At 33.2% G+C, this 26,917-nt stretch overlaps 1 protein-coding gene across 2 annotated transcripts in view; it reads right to left on the bottom strand.

Moving 5' to 3' along the window:
* LOC142319386 (ATPase WRNIP1-like) overlaps positions 1-26,917 on the bottom strand; it is a 56,162-nt gene that overhangs the window by 462 nt on the left and 28,783 nt on the right. The window contains exons 6-8 of one of the 2 annotated variants that reach the window (XM_075356616.1): positions 25,070-25,253; positions 20,871-20,985; positions 8,392-8,522 (exon numbers count right to left, since the gene is read on the bottom strand). In XM_075356616.1, the coding sequence (XP_075212731.1) occupies positions 8,392-8,522; positions 20,871-20,985; positions 25,070-25,253 (430 nt within the window). The remainder of the gene's footprint in view (positions 1-8,391; positions 8,523-20,870; positions 20,986-25,069; positions 25,254-26,917) is intronic. The other variant, XM_075356617.1, reaches the window with a different exon arrangement.

Below are 26,917 nucleotides of genomic sequence, written 5' to 3'. Positions count from 1 at the left end.
GCCTGAAATAAGGGCTTTGGATTGTCAGTATAAGAAGAATCTAAATCTAAACAAATACAAAAGATGTGCCTCTTCAATAAGGGTTGGAAACTGCTTCAACTCTGGTAACAGGTTTTTTTTTAGTTGAATTAATTCATCAAAATATAAGCTTGAAGCTTGTGTGTGGGAACATGAAAATGCGAATTTTGTAGCACATGAAAAATGTCATGCCTGACCAGGATTCAAACCAGGACCTCCAGATGAAACGCCAATATGCTACCACTTCACTATGGTGATCAGGAGAGTGGAGGAAAAATAAGTTTAGAGTTTGTACATAGAAACATTAAAAAGTTAATACAATCCTTTTTGAGTGAATGTGTAATTATAATTTTGAAGGTTTATTTTTCAGAGTACATATTTAAATACTAAAAAAATGTTGGCTCCAATTCTTTGATGATATTAATTGTTTCTGAAAACATGCTGCTGAAGATTTCTTCAACTATAATTATTCTTCCCTCAGTGGTGTTGAAGATGAAACTGCTGTTAATGGTACTCACTTTATATTAGTTATGAAAACTATTTAGTATGCTGTCAAACAGTATAATTAATCTGTGCTATGTTTTCTCAATTAATATATATATATATATATATACAGTGTTTCATTTTACAATAATTAATTAAAATATTAAAATCTACTTACCAACAAATCTTTTTATGTGTTCAAGTGCTTTCGGAAATGAATTCCATCTTCAGGGACTTAACATTTTTTTATATTATTAAAAAAAAAAACTAACACTTTGTCATCATAACTAGAATTGTTATGTAAAGTGAGTAAAATATGTAACAGTGGTCGTCATGTGTTTAAAATCATGTCGACTTAACATCCTATCATTATGAATATCTCCACCATTATTCATAATGGTCAAGATGTAAAGTCGACACAATTTTAAACACATGACGACCACTGTTATATATTTTACACAGTTTACATAAAAATTATACTTATGACGACAAAGTTTTATTTTTTTTTAAGAATAATGCAAAAAATCTTAAATTCCTGAAGATGGAATTCGTTTTTGAAAGCACTTGAACACATAAAAAGATTTGTTGGTAAGTAGGTTTTATATTTTAATTAATTATTGTATAATCATACCAATGGGTCACAAAAAAAAACCACCTATACATACAACTATATATATATATATATATATATATATATATATATAGTTTTATAGTTGTATATATATATATATATATATATACACACGGAGTGTTCCAGGACATATTCGCCAAACTTCTGGAACTGATTCAGGACACCAAAATGAGCAAAAAGGTGATAATTCTTATTATTGTTAATTTATTTTCATTAATTTACTATTATTATTTATAATTTTTATAACATTAGTGGAGGAAATAAAAACTGGCAACAAATTATTAGCTTGCATTCCGGTGTGCAAACGTACATACTACGAGTAAGTTGTCGACAATAACTCGATTGTTTGTCAAAAGATTTTTACAAATGAGGTGTAATTTGGTTTAAAATAAAATGCTTAATAAATTTTGAAGGTGGTATTTTCAAAAAAATTCTTTATTTTGTAGAACAAGACACTAGTCTTACATTTGCCAAATTTAATTAAAGTAAGTTTACGGGATCCTGAGAAATAATCTTTTTATTGAATATCACAAAATGGTGTCCAGAAGGAAAACAAAGCAAAATAGAACTTATGCTTATAAAAACGTTTTTGCTCATTTTGGTGTCCTGAATCAGTTCCTGAAGTTCAGCGAATACATCCTGGAACATTCTGTATGTATGATATATGTATATGTATATATATATATATATTATTTATAGTTTACAAACCACCAGATATACACATATATAAAGTAAGACTGATCTCACCTTCAAAGTCAAGTGTTAAAAATCCTTTCTCATTCACAATAAGACCTTTTAGAATCTACAAGATCCATCATCAGTTAGTATCTTAACAACTGATGATGGATCTGAAAAGGCCTTATTGAGTGAGAAAGGTTTTTTAACACTTGACTTGAAGGTGAAATCAATTTTACTTTATGTGTGTATCTGGTGATTTGTAAAGTAAAAATAATTAATAATAATTTGACACACAGGACAATGCATTTGAAAAATTAATATACACATATATATTTTTTTTTGAAGCATTAAGATCTTCTTTGGACCGCGATGAAACTTGGCTTGATGAGTTTTACCTTTCTTACTTCCCAGATTTTCTTCATTCGCTTACTACTAGTATTCTTCTGTCCATCAGTCCACTTTAAATCAGTCCTATGTACCTGTTTTTGCTTTTTAAATTGCTTCCAATTATCTAAATTTTTCCTGAAAGCATCTCTGGTAGCTATCTGTTCTTCCAGGATGCCCTTTTCCCCCAGATCACTTCTGATTTCCTTTACCCAATTTGTTGTGTTTCCGAGTTTCATAAGATGATCAAAAATCAATTTCGCCAGTCTGTTTGTGTCTATCATCTTTTGGTGCCCATAAAATTTAGCTCTTTGTTTTCTTGCCATCGTTATTAAAGTTTCTGTTTTCTTGTAAAGTTCCTCATTGCTCCATAGTTGCCAGCCTTCTTCTTTGTTTTTTCCTGGTCCTAAAATTTTCCATAGTATTCATCATTCCTGCTTTTTGATATCCCCTTTTCTGTTCATGGATAAACATTCTACGGTATATAATCCTTCTGGCTTGACAGTATTGTAATGTCTTATCTTTGCTTGTATGGATATGCTTTTTTTGTTGTACTGTACTTCGTTATTCCAAAGGCTTTTCCATTTTCTTAATCTGTGTTTGTATTGCCGTTTTATCTAGACCATTTGGTTGAATCCATTCTCCAAGATACTTGGAAGCTGTTGACCCTATTGATCTTGCCGTATCTTGTTTCTAGATATTTTTTATTCTTGTGTTTCCCTTCCATATATGTTTTTTTTTTTTAATGAGATGTAGTCTAGTTTTTTATGCTGCTTCCTGTAGTTTTTCAATCATTATCCATGAGTCATCTATGTTTGACGTCAGAAGCGCTATGTCATCTGCAAAAGCCAGGCAGTCTTCTGTTAGGTTATTTTTTTTTTCAGTCCCAGTCGTATTTCTTCGATATTCTCTTTTTCTAGTAGTTTCTGCCATTCCCTGATGATTTTTTTACAGTACAATGTTAAAAAGTATTGGTGATAGTTCACCCCTTGCCTAGCTCCTGTCTTGATGCTTAAGGCTTCAAAAATTTTGCCCATGAATTTAACTTTGGAGGTTATACATGTTAAAGCGTGTTCCATAATTTTGTGGGTTGTCTTCCTGTCAATGCCAAATTCTTCTAAAATTTTAAATAATGTTGGTCTATCTATGGAATCACGCCTTCTTAAAGTCAATCAATGTTACTACTGTATTTTTGCTGGTTATAACTCTAAGCGTAATAATGCTCTTAAGGGTGAAAATTTGTTTAGCACATGATCTGCCCTTCCTAAATCCTCACCAATTAGATGACCCATTTGTTTGTTGATTCTATATTGGAGGGCCATTGATAAAATTTTATATGCTACTGGTAGGAGGGAGATTCCCCTATAATTATTGCTGTCTGTTTTGTCTCCTTTCTTGTGCAAAGAGAATATGTAGGTGCTTTTCTATTCTTCCAGAATCTTTTGAGTTTTTAAAATTTCTTCATAGATTTGTTACGTCTTCTTTACTATTTTCCATTCTTCCCATTTCAAATTTCCACCATTATTTCATCTTCTGCAAGTGCTTTACTGTTTTTCAGTGTCTTAATGATCCGTTCTATGGGGTGTTCTGCAGAGTCTGGCTTGGGTTTGTTATTAGTTCAGAAATTTAATAATTCTTTAGGGGTTTCACAGTTTAATAGATTTTGAAAATATTTAGCTACATTATTGCAATTTTCTTTATTATTTAAGGCTATTTCACTGATATCCTTTTTAATACATAAGTCTGGCTGGTTGGTATCCTTGGAGCTCTTCTTTAAATGTCTTGTAGAAGTTCTTAGTGTTGTACTGCTTCCATCTTTTCCAATTTAGCAAAGTCATGCTGCCTTTTGATTCTTCTTATGGTTCTCGCCATGTCTTTTCATTGTTCCACTTTTCTTTCATTTTATGGGAGTTCCATATTTCCATGCTTCTGCCCTTTTATTTAGTGCTTCGTTGCATTTATTGTTCCACCATCTGTGCTTGGGGCTTTCTTTTAGATTCTGCAATTCCTTCTGTTGTTTTTTTTAAATTGTCTTGGATCTTCTTTTTTTTAGCTGAGGACTTCTCTATTTATTCTGGGGTTTTTTAAGTGGTTTGGATTTGGGTTGAAATTTTACTTTAATTACTGTTAAATAGTGATCTGAATCTAAGTTTAGTCCTTTTTTAACTTTGTTGTTCATTATTTATTTTTGATTTTTCCTAATTATAGCGATATAGTCTATTTGAAATTCTCCTATTTTTGTATTAGATGCGACCATGTCTTCTTCTTGAGCATATTTTTATAGTGCAGTGTCATCACTTTAAGATTAAAGATTTCGTGGAAGGTGATGAGTCTTTCCCTGTTTTTGTTTGTTCTTCTGTCCACTGGATAGTCTCCCACTATGTTCCTGAATTTCTTTTCTTTTCCTACTTGGGCATTAAAATCGCCAAGTAAAATTTTAAATTGATAGGACATGTAATACGACATGACTAGTTCTTAACAAATATATTTGAGGGCAAAGTTTTGGGTAAAAACCTAGAGGTAGACAGAGAGCAACTGCCATCAATAATTTTAAAGAAGAGATGAGTCTTGGTTCATATAATGTCTTGAAGAGAGAGGCGGAGATGAGAGTGACGTGGCTAAATCAACAAGGAGTAGCCTTTAGTGAATGATGAGTAAAATTTTGATTTGATGTTGTGGAATTTCAGATGTAATGTCTTCTAATTGATCCAAAAATGTGGTTTTTGCTCTGAGACTGTGTCATCAGAAATTACTGAGGTGGAAGTCCGCCAATTAATTTGTAGCCTAGCTAGGAATAAAGCTCGTGGATATGATGGTATCACAGTGGAACTCCTTGTTCGCACCCTGCCTATGATTCTTGGTCAATTGACTAGGGTTTTCAATAGGTTGCTGTCTGCTGGGCACTTCCTAGCATGTTGGAAATGTGGTATTTTGAAATTGCTCCTCAAGGGTGGCGACAAGGATCCCACTGTCAGCTCCTCTACCATCCTCAGACGTTCTTGCCTGTAGTGGGTAAGGTTTTCGAGAAGAGGTTTTATACCTCCGTATCAACAGCAGGCTGACTTCTAATCACATGCTGATGGACGACCAGTATGGTTTTCACCCTGGCAACGGCACAAAGGATGCGCTTCTTAGGGTTATGGATTTGGCTTCAGCCAGCGAGTGCAAGTATATACTCAGTGTTTTCTTGGATATATACGGGGCGTTCAACAACTTGTGATGGCCCTCAGCCCTGTTTCAACTGCAGCAGCGTGGTTGCATGCTAAACGAGATTAGAACTCTCTCAAGCTACTTCAACGACAGAACTGTCATACTTCATGACGGCAGTTCGGAGGTAGAAAAGACCCTGTCTAAAGGTTGTCCACAGGGCAGTGTTAGAGGTCCACTCGTTTGGGTCATTGAGTTCAATTCTCTCATGCGATTGCGGATGCCCAGTCGCATCGTGGCTTATGCTGACGATGGGCTGCTGCTAGTCGAGGGCAAATCGCGTGTCGAGATCGAGCTCAGAGCAATGGAAGCATGTAAGATGCTAAGGTTGTGGAGTCTTCAGCATAAGATGGTTTTCAGTGTGGAAAAAACCACTATGATGTTCTTGAAGGGCTGCAAATCGCCACCCACGAGTTATGATGGACGGCCTTCCGATTAGGTATGACACTGTTCAGAAGTATCTGAGTGTTATCCTTGATGAGAGGCTTCTCTTCAAGGAGCACCTCCAGTTTGTAGCGAAGAAGGTCATCGATGCTTTCTTCGGTGTCCGTAGAGTCATCCATCTCAATTGGGGGTTGAATTACCGCACCATGCGTATTCTTTACAAAGGTTCTGCGAGGCCATGACCATAATGTTGTACGATGAGCCCAGATGGGCGCAGCGTATTTACAATTCCAATATTTGAGGGACATTCTTTTACGAGCCCAGCATCTTCTTTTGTTAGCTGTTGTCGGTGGCTAGAGGACTATTTCGCGAGAGGCAGTCACTGTGATTGCTGGCATGAAACCCCTGAATATTTTGGCTACGGAGCGTAGTCAGCGGTATATCTCAAAGAAGGAAGGCTTTCTAACGTCAGGGCATATGCAAGAAATTGAAGACCAAGGTTTTGAATCTTGGCAAGCTAGGTGGAACGATTCTTCTACTGGTCGATATACGCATGGTATTTTTCCATATGTTAGGGAGTTGCGTGCTATTAGCTGGGTTTCCGCCAATTGGCATATTATACAATTTTTTTCGGGACATGGTGCTTTTAGGGATAGTTTGGCTAGGTTTAGGTTGGTTGACTCTGGCTTGTGCCCGGAATGTAGGGTCGATGACACGGTGAACCATGTCCTGTACGTCTGTCCAAGGTATGAGGCTGAGCGTACCAGAGTTATTAGGGAACTTGAGAGAGTGAACTCCTTCTTTGATCTGCGGGTCAACTGGAGGACCCGCTGGAGATCAACTGGACAACTGTGGCTGGCTTCCTTAGATTCCTCGCCCAACATAAGGCAGCCAAGGGAATTTAATAGAGTAGGAAACCAGGTGGCTAGGGTCCACCTGGACAGTTTGATTGACCGAAGGAAGGCGCTTTGGCAGCTGTAGAGCTACAGTTAGTTAGATAAGAGGTGTCAATGATTGTTGAAGCTGTTGGTGAAACGGCGACTGCACTGCCGATGGGTATGGGATGCAATGCAGCCGTGAGGTGTAGTGGCGTTTTGACGAGGGCATTGTAGAAGGAGCAAACGACACTGTCGGCGGGATGTGACTGCACTGCCGAAGGGCATGGGACACCATGCAGCTGTGAGGTGTAGCTACATGGAGCTCAGTGGGAGTAGGCTCAGTGGGAATCCGCCTCTCTCTGGTAGACCAGACCAGAATACGTAATTAACCTAAGTCAGGGGTTTATTTAAATGCAAGCTAAGTTTCACTAAGGGAACTAGGACAAAATTTTGTTGTTGCGATCAGCATGTCTGGTGGTATGTTGTGTTATTTTGCCTCGAATTACGAGACATTCACGAAATTGGCTCATAACAAGTAGAACTAGGTGCAGGCTTTGTGCTTCTGCGAGCTCGGTTAGCTAATTCAGACGGAGACAATGTAGGACATTCAAGATGTCCGGACGAGGCCTACAGCGAAGGCAATAAGCTGAATTATTAAATCACTGTTGCAAATGTCTACCGAGGCATTTGCATCGGTGACATCCCAACGAGGCCAGGCTTATTACTAAGAGATGTAAAAAGTCAGAGGATGATAGACGACTCTCATTACAGTCCAACATGGCAAGGAATGGGGGGGGTGGGTGACCGGAACATCACTAGGCGGATGTCTTCTTCTATGGGGTTGGTATGTTCCAAAAATGCTTCTATTAAATCTGGGTTAGCTCTATTATTCTTATTCATTAGATGGTGTCCATTTAGCCATTTATGAGGTATATTTTTTATTTACTGACCTGAAGGATAGTGTTGAAATTCTTTCTGATACAGATGAAAAATTAATTATGCTTCCTGTGATGTTTTTTCTTACTGCAAACGCTGTTCTTAAAATGGCTACTCCACCGTTGTTTATGATGGCTGGTTTTCCTTTGTAAATCCTGTCATTTCATGTATCCATATGAAGTTTGTCCCTAAATTGAGTTTCTTGTAGTGCTGTTATTTGTATATTTTTCACATCTAGCTTGTCAGTCAGTTGTTTTAGCAGGCCAGTCTGTGTAAGTGTGTTGATGTTAAACTTTGCTAAGAAGTGTTTTGTCTTATGCTTTAGCCTAGTAAGTGTGTTTGAAGGTTTTCCAGGAAGTTCCGATACCTTTTGTGTGAACATTCTAAACAACCATGACAATTTTCTAAGAATTTATCATTTAAAACTATAGGTTGGCCAAACTTAACCAGACTCTCATTTCTCTAAAATGAGTGACTATCAGTAAAACAATGAAGATGATTCCAAAGATGATTGAAAACAATTACTATTTTGATACCATACAACTGTTATCATAATTATAACAGTAATTATCTTAAAACAAAAATTATTCCCTAATTCATGTAACAAGCATTAACTAAACAATTTTGATTGTTTTTAATTTCACAAAAATGGGAATGGTCAGCCAATTTAACAATGGAAGCTGTAATGAAAATGGTAAAAGTTGTTAGTGTTTAATAAAATAAATACTAGAGGAAACATAAAAAGTCAAAATAAATATTATAATTTTACACTCTACAGTATTGTAAACATACCTAAATCTTTCATTAATCTTGTAGGTGCATTTCTAAGATGAAGAGGAACTTCAGGTAATCGACCTTTATTATTTCTTATAAAATTCCTAGCATTATTAATTGCATTATCCATTTCTCGTGACTTAGGAGCTCTAAAACAATTAAATATTTACTTTTTTTTAACAACATATGTATGATTAGTGTCATAACCTAAAATATTACAGTTATGAAATACAACCTCCTCTATGAATCATGAGACCTTGCCGTTGGTGAGGGGGCTTGAGTGCTCAGGGATACAGAATAGCTGGACCGAAGGTGCAACCATATCGGAGAGCTATCTGTTGAGAGCCAGACTAAGGAATGATTCCTGAAAGAGGGCAGCAGCTCTTTCAGTGGTTGTTAGGGGCGTGAGTCACAATGACTTAAACGGCCATATCAACATCACTCAGTCCTTTGAGTACTGTGCAGCTGAAAGCAATGGAAGACTACAGCTGCTTTTTTTCCAAGAAAATGTGGCTCTCTGCATTTTCATATAGTAATGATGGAGGCGCCAAGGAAGGAAATATAGTGGGTGAATACGGGCTGGGCAAAAGGAATGAAAGAGGGGACCGACTTATAGAGTTTTGCACGAAGTATAATTTAGTAATTGCCAATTTAAAAATCATAATAGAAGAATATACACTTGGAAAAAGCCAGGCGATACTGCAAGGTATCAGATAGATTATATCATGGTTAAGCAAAGATTTAGAAATCAACTCGTTGACTGCAAAACTTACCCTGGAGCAGACATTGATAGCGACCATAATTTGGTGATAATGAAATGTAGATTGGGGTTTAAAAACCTGAAGAAAAGGTGTCAGATGAATCGGTGGAATTTAGAGAAGCTCAAGGAAGAGGAGGTAAAGAAGATTTTTGAGGAGGACATCGCAAGAGGTCTGAGTAAAAAAGATAAGGTAGAAAATGTAGAAGGAGAATGTTAAAAAGGAAATTCTTAAATCAGCAGAAGCAAACTTAGGCGGAATAAAGAGAACTGGTAGAAAACCTTGGGTTTCAGACGATATATTGCAGCTGATGGATATATTTTCTATGTTCATCCAGCTGATGGATGAACATAGAAAATATAAGAATTCTAATGATGAAGAAAGTAAAAGGAACTATCGGCAATTAAGAAATGCTATAAACAGGAAGTGCAAACTGGCGAAAGAAGAGTGGATTAAAGAAAAGTGTTCAGAAGTGGAAAGAGAAATGAACATTGGTAAAATAGACGGAGCATACAGGAAAGTTAAGGAAAATTTTGGGGTACATAAATTAAAATCTAATAATGTATTAAACAAAGATGGTACACCAATATATAATATGAAGGGTAAAGTCGATAGATGGGCGGAACATATTGAACAGTTATACAGAGGAAATGAATTAGAAAATGGTGTTATAGAGGAAGAAGAGGAAGTTGAGGAGGATGAAATGGGAGAAACAATACTGAGATCTGAATTTAAGAGAGCATTAAAAGATTTAAATGGCAGAAAGGCTCCTGGAATAGACGGAATACCTGTAGAATTACTGCGCAGTGCAGGTGAGGAAGCGATTGATAGTTTATACAAACTGGTGTGTAATATTTATGAAAAAGGGGAATTTCCGTCAGACTTCAAAAAAAGTGTTATAGTAATGATACCAAAGAAAGCAGGGGCAGATAAATGTGAAGAATACAGAACAATTAGTTTAACTAGTCATGCATCAAAAATCTTAACTAGAATTCTATACAGAAGAATTGAGAGGAGAGTGGAAGAAGTGTTAGGAGAAGACCAATTTGGTTTCAGTAAAAGTATAGGGACAGGGGAAGCAATTTTAGGCCTCAGATTAATAGTAGAAAGAAGATTAAAGAAAAACAAACCAACATACTTGGCGTTTATAGACCTAGAAAAGGCATTCGATAACGTAGACTGGAATAAAATGTTCAGCATTTTAAAAAAATTAGGGTTCAAATACAGAGATAGAAGAACAATTGCTAACATGTACAGGAACCAAACAGCAACAGTAACAATTGAAGAACATAAGAAAGAAGCCGTAATAAGAAAGGGAGTCCGACAAGGATGTTCCCTATCTCCATTACTTTTTAATCTTTACATGGAACTAGCAGTTAATGATGTTAAAGAACAATTTAGATTCGGAGTAACAGTACAAGGTGAAAAGATAAAGATGCTACGATTTGCTGATGATATAGTAATTCTAGCCGAGAGTAAAAAGGATTTAGAAGAAACAAGAACAAAACAAAAGTAATGAAATGTAGTAGAAATAACAAAGATGGACCGCTGAATGTGAAAATAGGAGGAGAAAAGATTATGGAGGTAGAAGAATTTTGTTATTTGGGAAGTAGAATTACTAAAGATGGACGAAGCAGGAGCGATATAAAATGCCAAATAGGGCAAGCTAAACGAAAAAAAAAAGAAACATAATTTACATCAAAAATTAATTTAAATATCAGGAAAAGATTTTTGAAAGTGTATGTTTGGAGTGTCGCTTTATATGGAAGTGAAACTTGGACAATCGGAGTATCTGAGAAGAAAAGATTAGACGCTTTTGAAATGTGGTGCTATAGGAGAATGTTAAAAATCAGATGGGTGGATAAAGTGACAAATGAAGAGGTATTGCGGCAAATAGATGAAGAAAGAAGCATTTGGAAAATATAGTTAAAAGAAGAGACAGACTTATGGGCCACATACTAAGGCATCCTGGAGTAGTCGCTTTGATATTGGAAGGACAGGTAGAAGGAAAAAATTGTGTAGGCAGGCCACATTTGGAATATGTAAAACAAATTGTTAGGGATGTAGGATGTAAGGGTATACTGAAATGAAACGACTAGCACTAGATAGGGAATCTTGGAGAGCTGCATCAAACCAGTCAAATGACTGAAGACAAAAAAAAAAGAAATACAAATTAAGTCACTCCCAAAAATGGTTTAGTCATTCTTAACATGACAAGATCCAATGCCAGGCTTACTAATAAACATGAAGAGTGAAGTAACTTATTCATTGAGCCAAACAATTATGTTTGGCTCAAACCCACTGAAATGTGGAGATGTTCTGCTCTACAATTCGCAACTTTCACTTTCACTCTGCTGAAAAGGGACTGGTTAAATTGTGAGCTTCATTAATCTTAGAGAATGAAAAGTCTGATTACTATCTCTTATACTTCAGATGTTTTATATGAGTAACAGCTACAAGAAAAAAATAGGATAGATAGTGTAAAACAACTAAAGAGTGTAATTATTATTTCTGTCAAGAAACAATGCATTATGTACATTACTTCCACTCAGTAGGGGCATATAATAAAATAAATAAATACAACACATCACTAAGATAGATATTTCAGAGGATTAAAGAGAATCTGCTGTAAAAGTCAAGTTTATACAACTGTATGAAACAACTCCCTGATACGAACATGCAGTATATATTTCTGAAAATAAATGGTAACTCCTGTCTGCATTTCATTGTTACTTCCCAACCATCAAGATCTTTCAAACATATTGCAGGCAAGGTAAATAATTAGATTGTAAGGGATGCAAAATCTGTTTACTTAAAAAATATGACTTTTTACTTTCTTTAACATAATATTTAAGCTTTATTGATTACTATAGTCATTGATTAACTTTGCTAGCATCGTTTAAATTTTTTTTAATAGAAATTATACATTAATGTGTCTTTGGCCATTGGTAATTTTATCCTTACTTCACACTCTTCAATAACCAGAATCTACCCCATAAGATATTCTAAGTTTGTGGAACCATGAAGCTAAAAGATCTATTATTAATTAATTTAAAAAAAAAAATTAATTAGCTTTCATTAATACTGATTAAAATTTTAATTTAATAATACAATTCTCAGCAAAAAAAGAGAATAACACTAAAAACTTCTAGTCTAAGGCAGCTGATTTCTACAGTTACCTCTTTTTTCATTGAAACTCAATTTAAATGAATGATTAATAATAATTTAATACATTACTGCCGGGCTGCCTAGAAAAAATTAGCCGCAATTACCTTTAATTAAATATATTTCAATTATTTTCTTTTAATTAATTGCAACTATATTTTTTTAAGTGAATTAAACATCATTTGAAAGAAAACTATGTGAAGAATGTAAAAAAAAAAAAAATGGTTGCCAGCTCTCAGTCAGCCACAACCTCCTCCAAGTTGCCAGTATGTATACTGTTAGGGCTGGGATCAAATCTCATCATTACTGTGAAACCTACTCTTAAAAAACTATATTCACAGAGAAATAATAATTTGTCTAATTGCAAAGTGAATCTTGTTTAAAAATTTTACCTTTTAAACCTCTAGGCAAAAGGAATTAATAACTGCAGACTATTCTATTGTCTACTATCAACTAATAATACTTATACTAATAATTTTTATAGAAAAGTTACTTCAGATATTGATTAAAATATTTAATGATTTTAATACGGCTTTCAATTTAGAGAAGCTTAAAATATTGTTTGATATGATGGGAGAATCTTAGAATAAGAGGAATGCACTGAATTTTGGTGAAGCTGTGTATGTCAAAATATGTCTCTTCTTTTTATTTATCCTGAATATAAACATCTTGATATTTCTAATCTTTAGGTATGGCTCACTAATTCCAAATGCCATTAATGCATTTGTTAGGCTGTGAAAATAACAGGCTAATGTATACAAAAATTGTCAATAGGAGTGGTTAGGTTAGATTAATTTAACAGTTATAAATTACTATAATTGTATTGCTGATAAACTAGTGTTAGAGTTTAGGTTTAATTCTAAGTAACAGAATGAAAATAAGTAAGGCTGATTGAATTAAATCTTATGAACTTTTTATGATAAGAGATTGACTTGAGATTGTTTAAAATAAATAAAGATGTTAGTTTTTCAACATTAATTCATTGTTGAATATGTATTTTGCCCTTAACCAATATATTTCCCATGCAACTGAATTGCATGGGAAAAATATTTCTCTCCAACAAAAAAGGGTACTGAAGTTTATTTCTTAACCAAAGAAATCACATTCATTTTGTAACCTATCCAAAACACATGGTATGGATGTTCTAATCACTAAGAGGCATATTCATAAAGTAAGGGCGGTTGGCTTATATTTAAATATTAGTGGGTCTGAACACAGTTTCACGCATTCAGGGCCATCTGTTGGCTATTTGCAAAGCTGCTGCAGTTGTTGTTTTGATTCAGTAGTCCTTTGCCAGCTGGTGAATGCAGAATGCATTGTCTGTAACAATCGTTTCTCCCACCAGTTGTGAAGTGTGCGCTGTGATTCAATTTTTGAGTGCGAAAGGATCTTCAGCTGCTGAAATTCATCGCGAGTTGTGCTTAGTGTATGAACCTACAGTAATGAGTGTAGGAAAGGTTAGACAATGGTGTCGGTTGAGATATTAAAATGGCTGCAAAAATGTCCATGACGAAGAGCAGAGTGGCAGGCACAGTATTCAGACTGAGAAAATTGTTGAACAAGTTAACTGAAAACTGTGATGTGATTGGTGATTGATAGTGTTCTGGTTGATGAATTTCTGCATGTTGAATGCACCTCTATCTACACAATTGTCACTAAAAAGCTCGGATAACACAAATTGTGTGCAAGATGGGTACCGAAAATTCTCACCAACCAACACAAAGAGCAAAGAATGTGCAGTGGACGAGTGTTTTTGGACCACTATCGACAAGATAGAGATGATTTGTTTTCCCAGATTGTTATGGGCGATGAGACGGATATCCTACACCAATGTAGAATCGAAACAACAGTTAATGCAGTGGTGCTATTCAATTTCCCCAAAACTGAAAAAGTTTAAGCAATCTCCATACTAGTCAAAAAATGTTGGCTACTGTTTTTTGGGACAAAAAGGGCATCATTTTGGTTTCATGAAACGTGGATCAACAATTACAGCTGACATGTACTACGAAACGCTCACCATACCAAAATCAAATGACGTCCAAAATCAATGACGTGGGGAATTTGTTGTCCGGTATAATCCTTTATGACAACGCGTGTCCTCATACTGCTGCCTTAAACAAGAAGATAAAAGATTTTCCTTGGGAACTTTTGGACCACCTCCATATAGTCCCAACCTTGTACCTAGTGACTATTTCCTCTTCTTGCATTTGAAAAAGTGGTTTGGTGGACAACGGTTTGAAAACGATGAGGAACTCAAGACTGTTGTTGTCAACTGGTTCAATTCCCAGGTGGCGAACTTCTATGCAGAGGGGTTAAGTTAAAGAAACTGGTGCAGTGTTATGAAAAGTGCTTAGAACTGAATGGCGATTATGTGGAAAAGTGAAGTAGATATGTTGTAAACTAAAACTGTAAGTAAAAACCTTTTCTCATGAGTTAATTTTTTTAAATGACAAAACAGCCCATACTTTATGAATATGACAGAAATTATTTTTTGACAGAAATTATTAAATTATACTCACTAATCATCTTTAAGAGTAAAGGGAAAGTGCTTGCAGCATGTTTTCATAACTTTTTTTGTATTGGTTACTCAACCATGAGGCTGAACCTGCTTTAATATGAATTCATCCCCAGGGGAGAATCTGGGAGAATAAATTCACCCCCTGCACTTCCTCTCTCATCTTTGTATGCATGATCTTGATCAATATTGTGGCAATGCGTGCGACACCCTATTCAATCTGTAGCACAGTCTCCATGATGTTATCTGGAGTAAACATGCCGAATTCATTCAAGCATGCTTTCCTATGCTGCAGGAACTGATTGCATATGAACACCGTGTGTTTTGCGATATATCTTCCTCCCCACAATAGTCACACCTGCATTGAATCTCAGCATCTGGACACAGAGGTATGCTTCAAAATAACCATAATTGCTAAGGGACTGGGTCAACTTACATCCCAATTCTCAGTGTTTGTGGTTCAGTTTTCTAGAGGTCCGGCATAAGTGTGTAGATCTATCTATCCTTCATCAAGTGATCTCAATGTTCACATAATTGATGATAATTTGAGTATCAGTGAATAATAGCAAATATTTCCTTCTGTATGCCCTAAGTCAACAATCTACAAATTAATTATTTATTTATTATTATTTTCTTTCACCAAATAAAACATTTCTGGCATATGAACTGCGATAGACTGCACATTCATCAATAAAAAGCATCTTTTCACAGTGCACTGCAATAGGTAATTTTCATAATAAAGCCTGGCAAGATGCAGCACGACGTTCCATGTCTGCATTTGACAGTTCATTGATGAACATTGGACAAAACTGCCTATCTTTCAAATCCTTTTTCATACGTCTTGCATTGTCGTCCACAGTATATGAAATTCAACTGATTGTTTACGAGTTGATTCCATTGGGGATTGTGCAATGTAAACTGCAACAGCAGTACATCTTTCTAACCATGTTAATTTTTGTCCACTCCACGGCCAACCTTTAGCATTGCCTAATTAAAACGCACGTTTTTCCCATGCCAACAGTGTTGCTTTTCATGGTGGTGGCTTATTAAAGAATTGCTGAAACATATCACTAATTAACTTCATTGTTAGATTCGTATATTGTCATTCATGAACCCACACATTTGTCACTAACCATTCCTCGACGCTGTAACTACTCATGTCAGCCATTTTAGCATAACTGCCTTTTGCTCAATGTGAATTTGTAAAAAGCTGTTACCAATTGCCCCCAATGAAAATACTGTATTTCCTAAATACATAACCTAACTCATATTTTTCGTTAACTTTAGGGGTACGGTGATTTCCTGGCCATACTGTACATGCTTGCCTTCATCAGTGATTAACAAATGTTAGATGACTTTTTCCTCATCCACAAAAATTAACTTGAATCTTTAACATAAACTTAAAAGCCTTAACTAATTGAGAAATAATTTTTTCCATCTAAAATATGAAAAATAATTTTTTTTAAATATTTAATCTAAAAATGAATTAAAATTAAAAATTCTTAACAAAAGCTTCCGAGTAAAAAATGTTATTAATATAAAAATGAGTACTAAGTGCAATGGTAAAATACATCTTCTTACAAATACAAGGTTCCAAATGCTGAAACAACTCAAGAAATAACACTTTTGTGAAACTGAAGAATGTGTAGTAAGGTAACATTCAATGGCCAAATAACATTTAGTAAACCCAAAAATCACTTAAAAGATGCATTTTCATTCCAACTTTTTTTTGGTTAGTGATTAACGATAACAGCGAGTTGATGACATAAGTTTTCTACATTGAAATCTGATTAATAATAATTACACACACACACACACACCCACCCACCCCCACACACACACTATTTTTTATAATAAAAAACCAACTTGAACAACCCAAGTACAGAATTACCAATTAAATGAAAATGACACTTACCTTATTTTTTCTTTTCTTTATTCCAATAGCACGTTTGCAGGATCCTGCATCATCAGTTGTACATAAATTATATAAAATTACATATCAAACAATTTTACTATCATATATACAAAACATAAGTCAATTAAATAACTACATATATTTAAATATGATGTCAATTTATTTTTAAATTTAATTTAAATTTTTAATTAAAATTAATTGACGTCATATTTAAATACATGTAGTTATTTTATTTAATTGACTTACATCTTTTGTATATATGATAGTAAATTTTAATCTTTTAATTTTTATTCTAAAAAAAAAAACATTATGTTTGATATGTAATTTTATATAATTTATACAACTGATGGTGATGATGCAGGATCTTGCAAAAGTGCAGTTGCAATAAAGAAAAGAAAAAAGCTAAGTGTCATTTCATTTACTTTGTAATTGTGTACTTGGATTGTTCTAATTGGTTTTTGATTATAAAAATACAATATATTGGTACAGAGGAATATTTGTCTTATTGGTATTGACTTTAGAAAAATCATTAATATATATATATATATATTACTTAATATCATTTACTTTAAAACATGACTGGATTTGTGCATAACAGATACTTATGTGAATGACTTATTTATCTGAATTCCAAGTAGAATTTATACATATATTTATTCTTAACTGTTAGAATTATTCATTAAAGTTTACAAGACATAATCACAGAAGTGAAGTACTTCTGCTTGGAGTGAGTGAAGTAGTGTTGGCATAGCTAATAATACAATGGAGTGGATAGTGAACTGCGACAGGAAATCATAAGTAATCAGTTGCTGGCCCAGCAATCCATACCCTCTCTCATATTAATGAATTTTCTGAACTTTTATGATATAAAAGGTCTGTAAATGAGACTGGTTCAGAAAAACTTTTTATTTACAATCCAAATATCCATAGACTCCATCACCTTCAAAATTGTCCCCTTGGGAAGCCATGCAACACTTCAAACGGTTTTCCCACTCTTCATAGCAGTGGTGGAACTCAGAAACTGTAATATCCTTCAGATGATCAGTTACATTTCTTAAAAATGTTTTCTACTGTTCCAAAATGATGTCCATTGAGGTGTTTTTTTTAGTCAGCAACAGGAAAAAGTTGCAGGGACTCAAGTCAGGTGAATAAGGTGGTTGAGGAACTTCAGTAATATTTTTCTTTGTCAAAAACTCATTAATTGAGAGTGCAGTGTGACAAGGTGCATTGTCATGATGCAGCATCCAGTTGTCTTTGATGGCTGGTCTCATGCGGGCAACTCTTTTCTGCAGTCTTTCAAAAATTTCTTGGAAAACATATTGATTTACAGTCTGTCCTGTAGGCAAAAACTGCTTATGGACAATGCCATTACTATCGAAGAAACAAATTAGCATGATTTTGATTTGCTCATTTTTGCTTTTTTGGGACATAGTGAGTTTGAAATATGCCACTCCTTAGTCTGGCGTTTTGTTTCTGGATCATACTCAAATATCCAAGATTCATCACCAGTAATAACATTTTTTTAGAAAATCAGTTTCAATTCCTCCTAGAAGATCGCGGCACACTTCCACCCTGTAGTTTTTCTGTTTAACAGTGGGGTTTTTGGGATCAATTTTGCACAAACTTTTTTCATGTCCAATTTTTTTGTCAGTTAATCGCCAGTCATACCATATCAAGTCTCTGATTTGCTCAACATTGACGTCTACGGTCACCCAGAGCAGGGAACGTTTGCAACTGATCCCTGGCCATCTGAAAATGCTTTAAACCACCTAAAAACTTGGTCTCGTAACACAGTGTCATTTCCATACACCCTTTTCAGTTTTGAAAAAGTTTCAGTATATTCCCATTGACTTTAACACAAAACTTGATTGCAAAACGTTGCTCATAATTAGTAACACTCATTTTTGTAACGCACAATAAAAACTTGTTTTATGAAAAGTTTGTTTACATCTCAGGTGGCAACAATAGACTAAAAATATGAATGCCTAATATAAATCAGCTGTTCATATAACTGTAAATTTACTAGTAACTTTACAGTGTTGCCACTTTGGCTGCAAAAAAACTAATCTCATTATTTATTTACAGACACCTCGTATGTATATATTTATATGTATTTTATTTTACTGAAATGAATCTTTTTCAAGATTCATATTATACTTCTTTACTGTTAAATTATATTTTTAATTTTTTTTAATGTAAACCATCTAGTACAGAATACTTCAATAAGACATATCTTACTTTACTTTTACCATGAAAGTACTTTCATAGGATCCCACATCCACAATTATGATTGAAATATCTAATTTGACTAGTTATAAGTTTAATTAAATATTATTATCTTAAATTCTATTCTTAGTATGTTAAATTATTTAGGTGTCAATATCAAAATAAACAAGGACAACCAAATTGAAACATTAGTATATAGAAAACCTACATCTAATAATAAAATTCATAAAAAAATTAAATCACCTTTGGTCTCATGAAATTAACACTTAGACAAATACAATTAATAGAGCAATCAAATACATATATAATTACAAAGAAAACTGAAATGATGAAACAAACATCATAAAACGTACAGTGATTGAAAATAGATATGATACTACTTTAATTCTATTGTGTAAATAATATTTATAAAACCAACTATCAAAACACAATTACAAAATAACTACCTTACAAACAATACATAGTAAGACATAAAATAGTGAAAAAGTATACATAAAGTATTTATACACTAATAATATCACGGAAAATGTGATTAAACCTTATAATAAAGAACGAATAATAAAATATCTGTGTGGATTTATAAAATTAAATGTAATGGTTGTGATGTTATTTATATAAGAAAAACAAATAGATTCTTTAAAACTAGATTTCTTAAAGATTACATAAATTACAAAAATAATAAATTAGTTTTATCTAATATGGAAGACCATTTAAGAAATAATAAACATTCCATAGCTGATATTAAAACAGATTTAGAAATATTAGAAATTAACAAAGATGACATAAAGTACATTAAAAAAATATTACATATATAAATACTAACAAAATTTCAATTTGATAAACCATCAGACAGTGTCTGAGGGAGACACTCTTATAAAAACTGAAGTAGATAAACAACACTTGTGTAACTTAATATGCAATTATCTTTACTTTTATTTTTTTATTACGCAATAATGAAATTATTTCAATCATGACTGAGGATGCAGGATCCCAGGAAAGTATTTTCATGAAAAATTAGGGTAAGATATGTCTTTATCTCAATATTCTGTACTAGGTAGTTTATTTAATAGAATTTAATAGTACAGAGGAATATTATGATTCTTAAAAAAATTAATTTCAGTAAATATATACATACAAAATTCAATTTCATGTAATTCATGAGAAAATTATAAATGAGTATACAGAAAGACCTTTCTAAAGTAGACTTTTGATAAAATTAAAAATAATTAAATGGAGAAATAGTCTAAATCATTTATAAATTATAAAAGACCGATAATAAAGTGGGAACCTTTCTAACATGGAAGTGGAAACCATTTTCCTTTTTTTTTGTACTGTTTATATTGTAAAATGGTAATGAAAAAAATTAACCATGAACAAAAGTGTTTTTAAATGAAGGTAGATAATTTGATGGCTTTGTCAATAAAAAAAACCATTATATTGTGTTCCATCTATTCCAAGATGAACAGAATGAATACTGAATTTAACAGCATTTATATTTATTATTTTCATTTTTAGTGCTTGTAATTCACACAAGTGAATTTTTTAGTGATTCACCAAATGCAGAAGTTTAAAAAAAACACACACACACACGTTGTATATATAATCCAACATGATCCACCTAAGTACAGAAATTAAAAAATAAATAGATTACCTTATTTTTTCATAACTTTACAATAGTGCTTTTGTGGCAACCCACATCTTCAGTTGTAATTTTTATATCAAACTACATCTTAAAACTCGAAGACATTTAAAATATATATAACATTTTTTTTTGATAATAAATGCAATTTCATTTTTTTTATCATATTAAAATTAAATTATTTTCATCTGAATAAGTGCTGCCATCTACTGCAGCCCTTATATGCGTGTAAGTATATATAATATGTATATAAAAATATTTCTGACATTTTAAATTTACCTTGCCAAGTAAACAGCAGTTTGTGCTAACAGAACATCACATTCGGGCTTTCCAATTAACTGACATCCCTGCATAGCAGACACTGCTATAGTCATAGCCATTGGATCTGCTAATCCTACAAGAAAAAAGTTTTCTTGAGCAAATTTTGATAACCATAGATTCAATAATACATTCTAATGATTATTTACTTACATTGTTTTTCACTAATACATTATAATAATCTCTATACAGCAGTAACTGGTTGTCTACCATTTATCAAAACTTATAAATGATCAAATACAAGAGAATACTGACAAAATAGATTACTAATGATGCAGACAATAATAATAATGGAAAAAGATTATTAAAAATGTACAAGAATAACTTACAAAAAGAATTGCAGGTCTACCTCATTTGAATTGCCATATTCCTCCCCAGTGTGCGACAACTCAAATACTTGTTATGAGTTTTTTTATCAAAAGAACTTTCATAAGCTGAAAATGTGCATTAGTAAAATTCTCTTTCTGAAATGGTGTTATATCTCAGATATAACACCACTTCAGAATCAATCCATGTGCTAATTCAAGTTTACAAAAAAATTAATGTTTTTTATCCTCCAAACTGCAACCTCCAAAGGAGTCATTTTTTGGTAGATTACGAATATCTTCTTTTGATTAAGTACAATAATATTGCATATACTAGAATATTATACATCAAAATTTGTGGTACCTGATGGGACAGTTAACCATACTTTCCTAAGTTAAAATTAGATAATTTATTTGGATAACTGTACATTACAGATATTAAGTCATGAATGTGTAGCATGCAACTCTACTACAGATATAAAAAGGTATTGGCTTACAATTTGCATGGCAGATAAAGGGAAATTACAATAAAACTATGACAAGCACAATTTATTATTAACTGTGTACTGATACTTTGTGGTAATTATTATTATAAAACGGCAGAAGTGGGGATAAAGTCCATATTAAAATAATAATAAATATATGAAAAAAATAGTAAGGCAAATATGTGTAGATACTGAACAGAAATCAGTACAAAGGAGTTAATAGAAATTGTTTATTATTCACAGAAATTTAAACAAAACTAATTTATTTTTGTAAATTGGTGTGAAGTTATTTTAAATGAGTCAGTAATTTATTAAAACGGGAAATACTTCATTTTTCTTCTTGTATGACGAAGTATTGTTACATGAAAACATCTCTGTTATATGGTATGGAAGTAGATATTTAAAAAAAAAAATACAGTAGGGCCTCTCTTAACCAAAGTAATTGGGAGTGTTGCCAGCTCGGATAACGGAATCTGTAGTTAACAGAGAGCTTAAGTTTCGTTCTTGAATTCAGGAAACAAACCATATTAATATCGAATTGGTAGCAGAATAAGTCATAAATTAGAAATGATTTTAACAATATTATTATTTTACTTTACTGTATTTATTATGATAAAATCAACAGTCACTAATCACTCTCATATAGACTCACATAAACTTAGACTGATTTTTAACAAAAAAAGTCTGACACTTTCTTTTGTCTTAACTGAGTAACATGGTCCATACCAGTGCATCGTTCCAGTTTCGTACTACTGTTAAGTCAAGGAAAGGAATATAGTTTCATTATTCTAAATAATGGAGTGTTTTTGTGAGAAATACAGTTCCTTTGTTAGGATAATTTTTTCATTTTCATCAATCGGTTCATCTTCGTCACTGGAGATTCTATTAACCTCTTCTGTCACAACTTTCACAATATCATCATCATCATAAATTTTAAATGTTGGTTCCCTTGAATCAGATTCTAACCAGTATTTCACTTCTTTTTCCTTTAAATTTTCATGTAACCAGTATAATTTCTAATAAAACACAAAACTCCTCATTTGATGGCATAGTACATAAAATTTTCTGATTGCTGTCTGATCGACTGAATTCCATGATTTTGTCAACATGTAAATTGCATGTTTTATGGTCAATGCCTTTAATGTGGGCAAAACTTGAAGCTCTGATGCTAGACATCATTTTGAGATGATGTCTATGAGATAACATTTTTTGTTTATAATCTTTTTTTACTGCTGTTATGACACCCTGATCCATAGGTTGACAAATGCATGTCACAATTGGTGGAAAACAATTGTCTGAACATTTCCAGAAATTAGAAGATCTTTAGATGGATGACATGATGTTCTGTTGTCCAACAACAGAACTGCTTTTTCCGGTAATTTATTTATTTGTAGGTAACTTTCCACATGTGGGATGAAACTGCAGTTAAATCAAATCTCAAAAATGTCTGCACTCATCCACGTCGATTTTTGGTTAACATACCTAATAGGCGATGAATCTAATTAGCAATCTAATCTAGCATCTTTGCTGATCACAAAAAGAGGTACTTTGTTGTCATCACTTTTAGTGTTACTGCAAATAAGAACTGTTATTTGCTCTTTGCTAATTTTAAAGCCAGGTGCAGAAGCTTCTTCCCTTGATACTAGTGTTTTTGGTGGTAGCATTCTAAAATTTAATGCTGTCTTATTTGTGTTATATACTTGTTCTGGCCATAGATTTTCTGGCTGAACAAGAGCAGAATACTTTTTGATAAAATCAGCAACATTGTCAGTATCAGCAAATAATTTTTCCCCTAATGCAGCTCATTGTTTATGCCATGACAATTTCTAAATTTTTTCCAGCCAGCCTTAACTGGCAGAAAATGTATCTGGATTATTCAATTTTTTGTTAAATTGAATAGACTTTTCTTGCAAAATAGGGCCAGATATTGGTACCCCAAAGATTCTCTGTTGTCTGAACCACAAGGAAACAGCATCATCTAAAGCATCCTGGACTGGCTTCTTCAGCAGATCATTTATTTAAAAATTTTTCAGGCATTTTAAAACATGATTTAATTTCTTTTTGTTCCATTTCCAATCACTCATGGTTGTTTTTCTGACACCTAACTCATAAGCAATTTTTTAATCAATTCTCCAGAATTTAATCTTTTAACTTTTTATTCACTGAAACTACCATCCATTTACATTTTGTATTAATATGAGTAATATCTTTGCCGCAAATAGCCATTACAACAAAAACCACAAATAGTACATACAAGTAATCAATACAACACACTACAGCTACTATAGTGTATTACAGTATAGCAGATACACACTCACAAAATACAGACTGATCTTTACACATACAGTAGATAACAGAAACTAAAGAGAATTTATTGTTCTGCTTTACTGCTACTTATTCTTATCAAAGAATTTCAACTTAAACTGTCAGTTTATGTAGGGCGAGTTCAACAAGCTGAAAGCATCTCCTCTGATAATGTAGCAACAAAGTGTTCTCATACAATCAATTGCTTTACTGAGATAATAACAAATGGTAAAAGGATTTTTTTTTAAGTATGTTGTTTAAAATATTTTCTAATTGAGGAATGCCTATGCCAACAGACAAAAAGTTTTTCCTAAAACCGTGCTGATAGTACATATTATATCACCGATGAAAACTAGTGCAATCACAAATAAATTAATACAAAGTTATACACAAATATGGATTATGTTCAAAATTGTGTAATATTAAATGATTAACAATTTGAAAAATACTAAAAAACAAAATCTAATCACATTATAGATATAATACACTACAATGTGGAAAATAATTTATTTTGAAGGAGAAAAACTGACAGTTTAAGTTACAATTCTTTGATAAGTACACTCATATAAAATGAAAGTCCTTTCCAAATACATACATTTTGATTCACCTTTTAAATGATTGAAAACAGATTTAAATGAAAAAGTAAGCAGAAGAAAACAAAATTTCACCTTAATTAGGTCACCATGCACTACACAAATGTAAGTTAAAACATTATTACTGGCTATGTAAGTAAAGCATTAATTCAGAATTTTCTCTTTATGATCATTAATATGATCTCTTCATGATATAAATACCTTTATATTTTAATTTTCTATTCAAATTTGTTTTGGTTTAAAAGAAAAAATCTTATAAAAAAAAAACTGAACAGAGCCCTAAACAAGGTTGTTAATAAAGGCTTAAATTCAGTTAAAATGTCACTGAATGAATAGTTACTGCATCTCCTTAATTAAAATAATAATAATTATTAAATGTCAGAATGGCTAAGAAGATTAAAAATATACAAGGAATCTTATAAATTCTAATCCTGTATTCACAGTTTTTAGTGATTAATATAAACTTCACCTACCTATGTCTTCACTAGCTGCTCTGACTAATCTTCTAGCTATGTAAAGTGGATCTTCACCACCTTCTAACATTCTAGTCAGCCAATACAGAGCAGCATTATCATCAGAAGCACGTATAGACTTATGAACAGCTGATATTATATTGTAATGTTCATCACCTTTTCTATCATAAAGTAAATGAGATCGCTACAAAAGAAATAAGGTTAATACCATATGTATTCAAAGTAATAAAACACAAGAACAAATACACAGAACCCAAATGTACCACCTCTTGTGGGGTAATCAATTAACATGATTTTCTTTAAATATCTATATCTATCAGTGCAGCTTTGTCGAATCAAGCCCACAGGCATCAGGTGTTGTTTATTTTGCAGTGAGGGAACCTATAAATCATCATAACACTTGGGTCACCAGGACAGAATGTGAATAAGAAAAATAAATAAATAAAATGGTAAATGTGAGAGAGCACTGAGGTACTCATAGTGTTAAAATATAACTGGTCCCGCCAGGCCTCCAAGTGTCAACTTCCCAGATATGAAGACAAGCAAGCTATCCTTTACCCAGGAATGGATTCAAACTATTATTGTGAATATTATTATTATTTCTATAATGTCTTTGATTAAGAAATATGAATGAAAAGGAATTTTCAAAAGAAATGAGTTTAGAATTATTTTCATGTAGATATTAGAATATCCACATTTAAAGAGTGAATTTTTTCATCTTATTTTTGTTTTTTTGAAATTGTTTTTGTAAAGAATAGTAATGTTAAAATGATTATTATTAATGTTATACTTGTTAATATGATGATTTTAATTATCTTTTTAATATTAATTAATCTTTTGGTTGGGGGCCAGCTATACTTATTTGTACTGACCCCATAGGGGAAGATACCCACCACTGACAGCTGCGGTCGCCACACCACCTCCTCCGTTCCTAGGCCTTATGGGCTTTACCAGAGGTCATCTTCAAAACCTCGCCAAAAGGCATCTCTCAGCCTTGTTCTTGCCTAAGTTAGGATGCCACTGATGTGAATGCAACATGTGACATTCCCATCGGTGTACTACTACACCTAAAATACAACAAAACTAAAAACAAAACATATTTTACATGTCTCAAACAAGACTGAGTAAACAAAATAAGGAAAGGACTGAAATCCACTATCTTTTTTAAACACAAGGGGCAACCGGTATTCGTCTAGAAGATGTCGCCTCAATCGCACCTGTGTGTTGCAGCGTAGACTACCCACCCTGTCACCAGTATCTTCTGGACCTCCTATCGGGGTACCTGCTGGATCATCAGAGCATTCTGACCTCCTCTTCTGGACAATCGGGATGCCCCTCACCAGGAGGACTACCCTTCCCATTTCTACCTACTTGGGGCCTGGGTATGCACCTCATGCATACCCCCCTCAATTCAGCACACCCTCCTCTCACACCTCCAGGGTCCTTCTTACATCATCAAAACACCCCAACCCAGTCACTCTTAGATGTGACTGGGCCAGATCGCCCTCAGCAAAAAGGTTGCCTCCCTTGCCCTACATGAATCTGCCCTTCGACCCAGCTTCCCTTATTTTTTGAAGCCTTTTTTGTCTATTATTATAATAAAACAAATAATCCTTAGTCCTACAACATGTTCAATATCTCTTAAGTTTTTCCATGACTTCTAGCGTTCTTCAAATATTCGTGAATCACACCTTCAACATCTTGAGCATGAAAACACATTTGATGCTCCATAATTATCTTGCCATGGCTTCTGGTATTCCTCTGTCAATATGTCTAATCTCACATCAGCTGTCAAAATAAACAATAAGTAATATCAAAAGAAAATCTTAACCTAGCATCAACTTGAAT

This window comes from Lycorma delicatula, chromosome 2, assembly GCF_047948215.1.
Source record: "Lycorma delicatula isolate Av1 chromosome 2, ASM4794821v1, whole genome shotgun sequence".
NCBI classification, from domain to species: domain Eukaryota; kingdom Metazoa; phylum Arthropoda; class Insecta; order Hemiptera; family Fulgoridae; genus Lycorma; species Lycorma delicatula.
The sequence above is the reverse complement of the archived record's forward strand: the minus strand, read 5'-3'. Positions and strand labels throughout refer to the sequence as shown.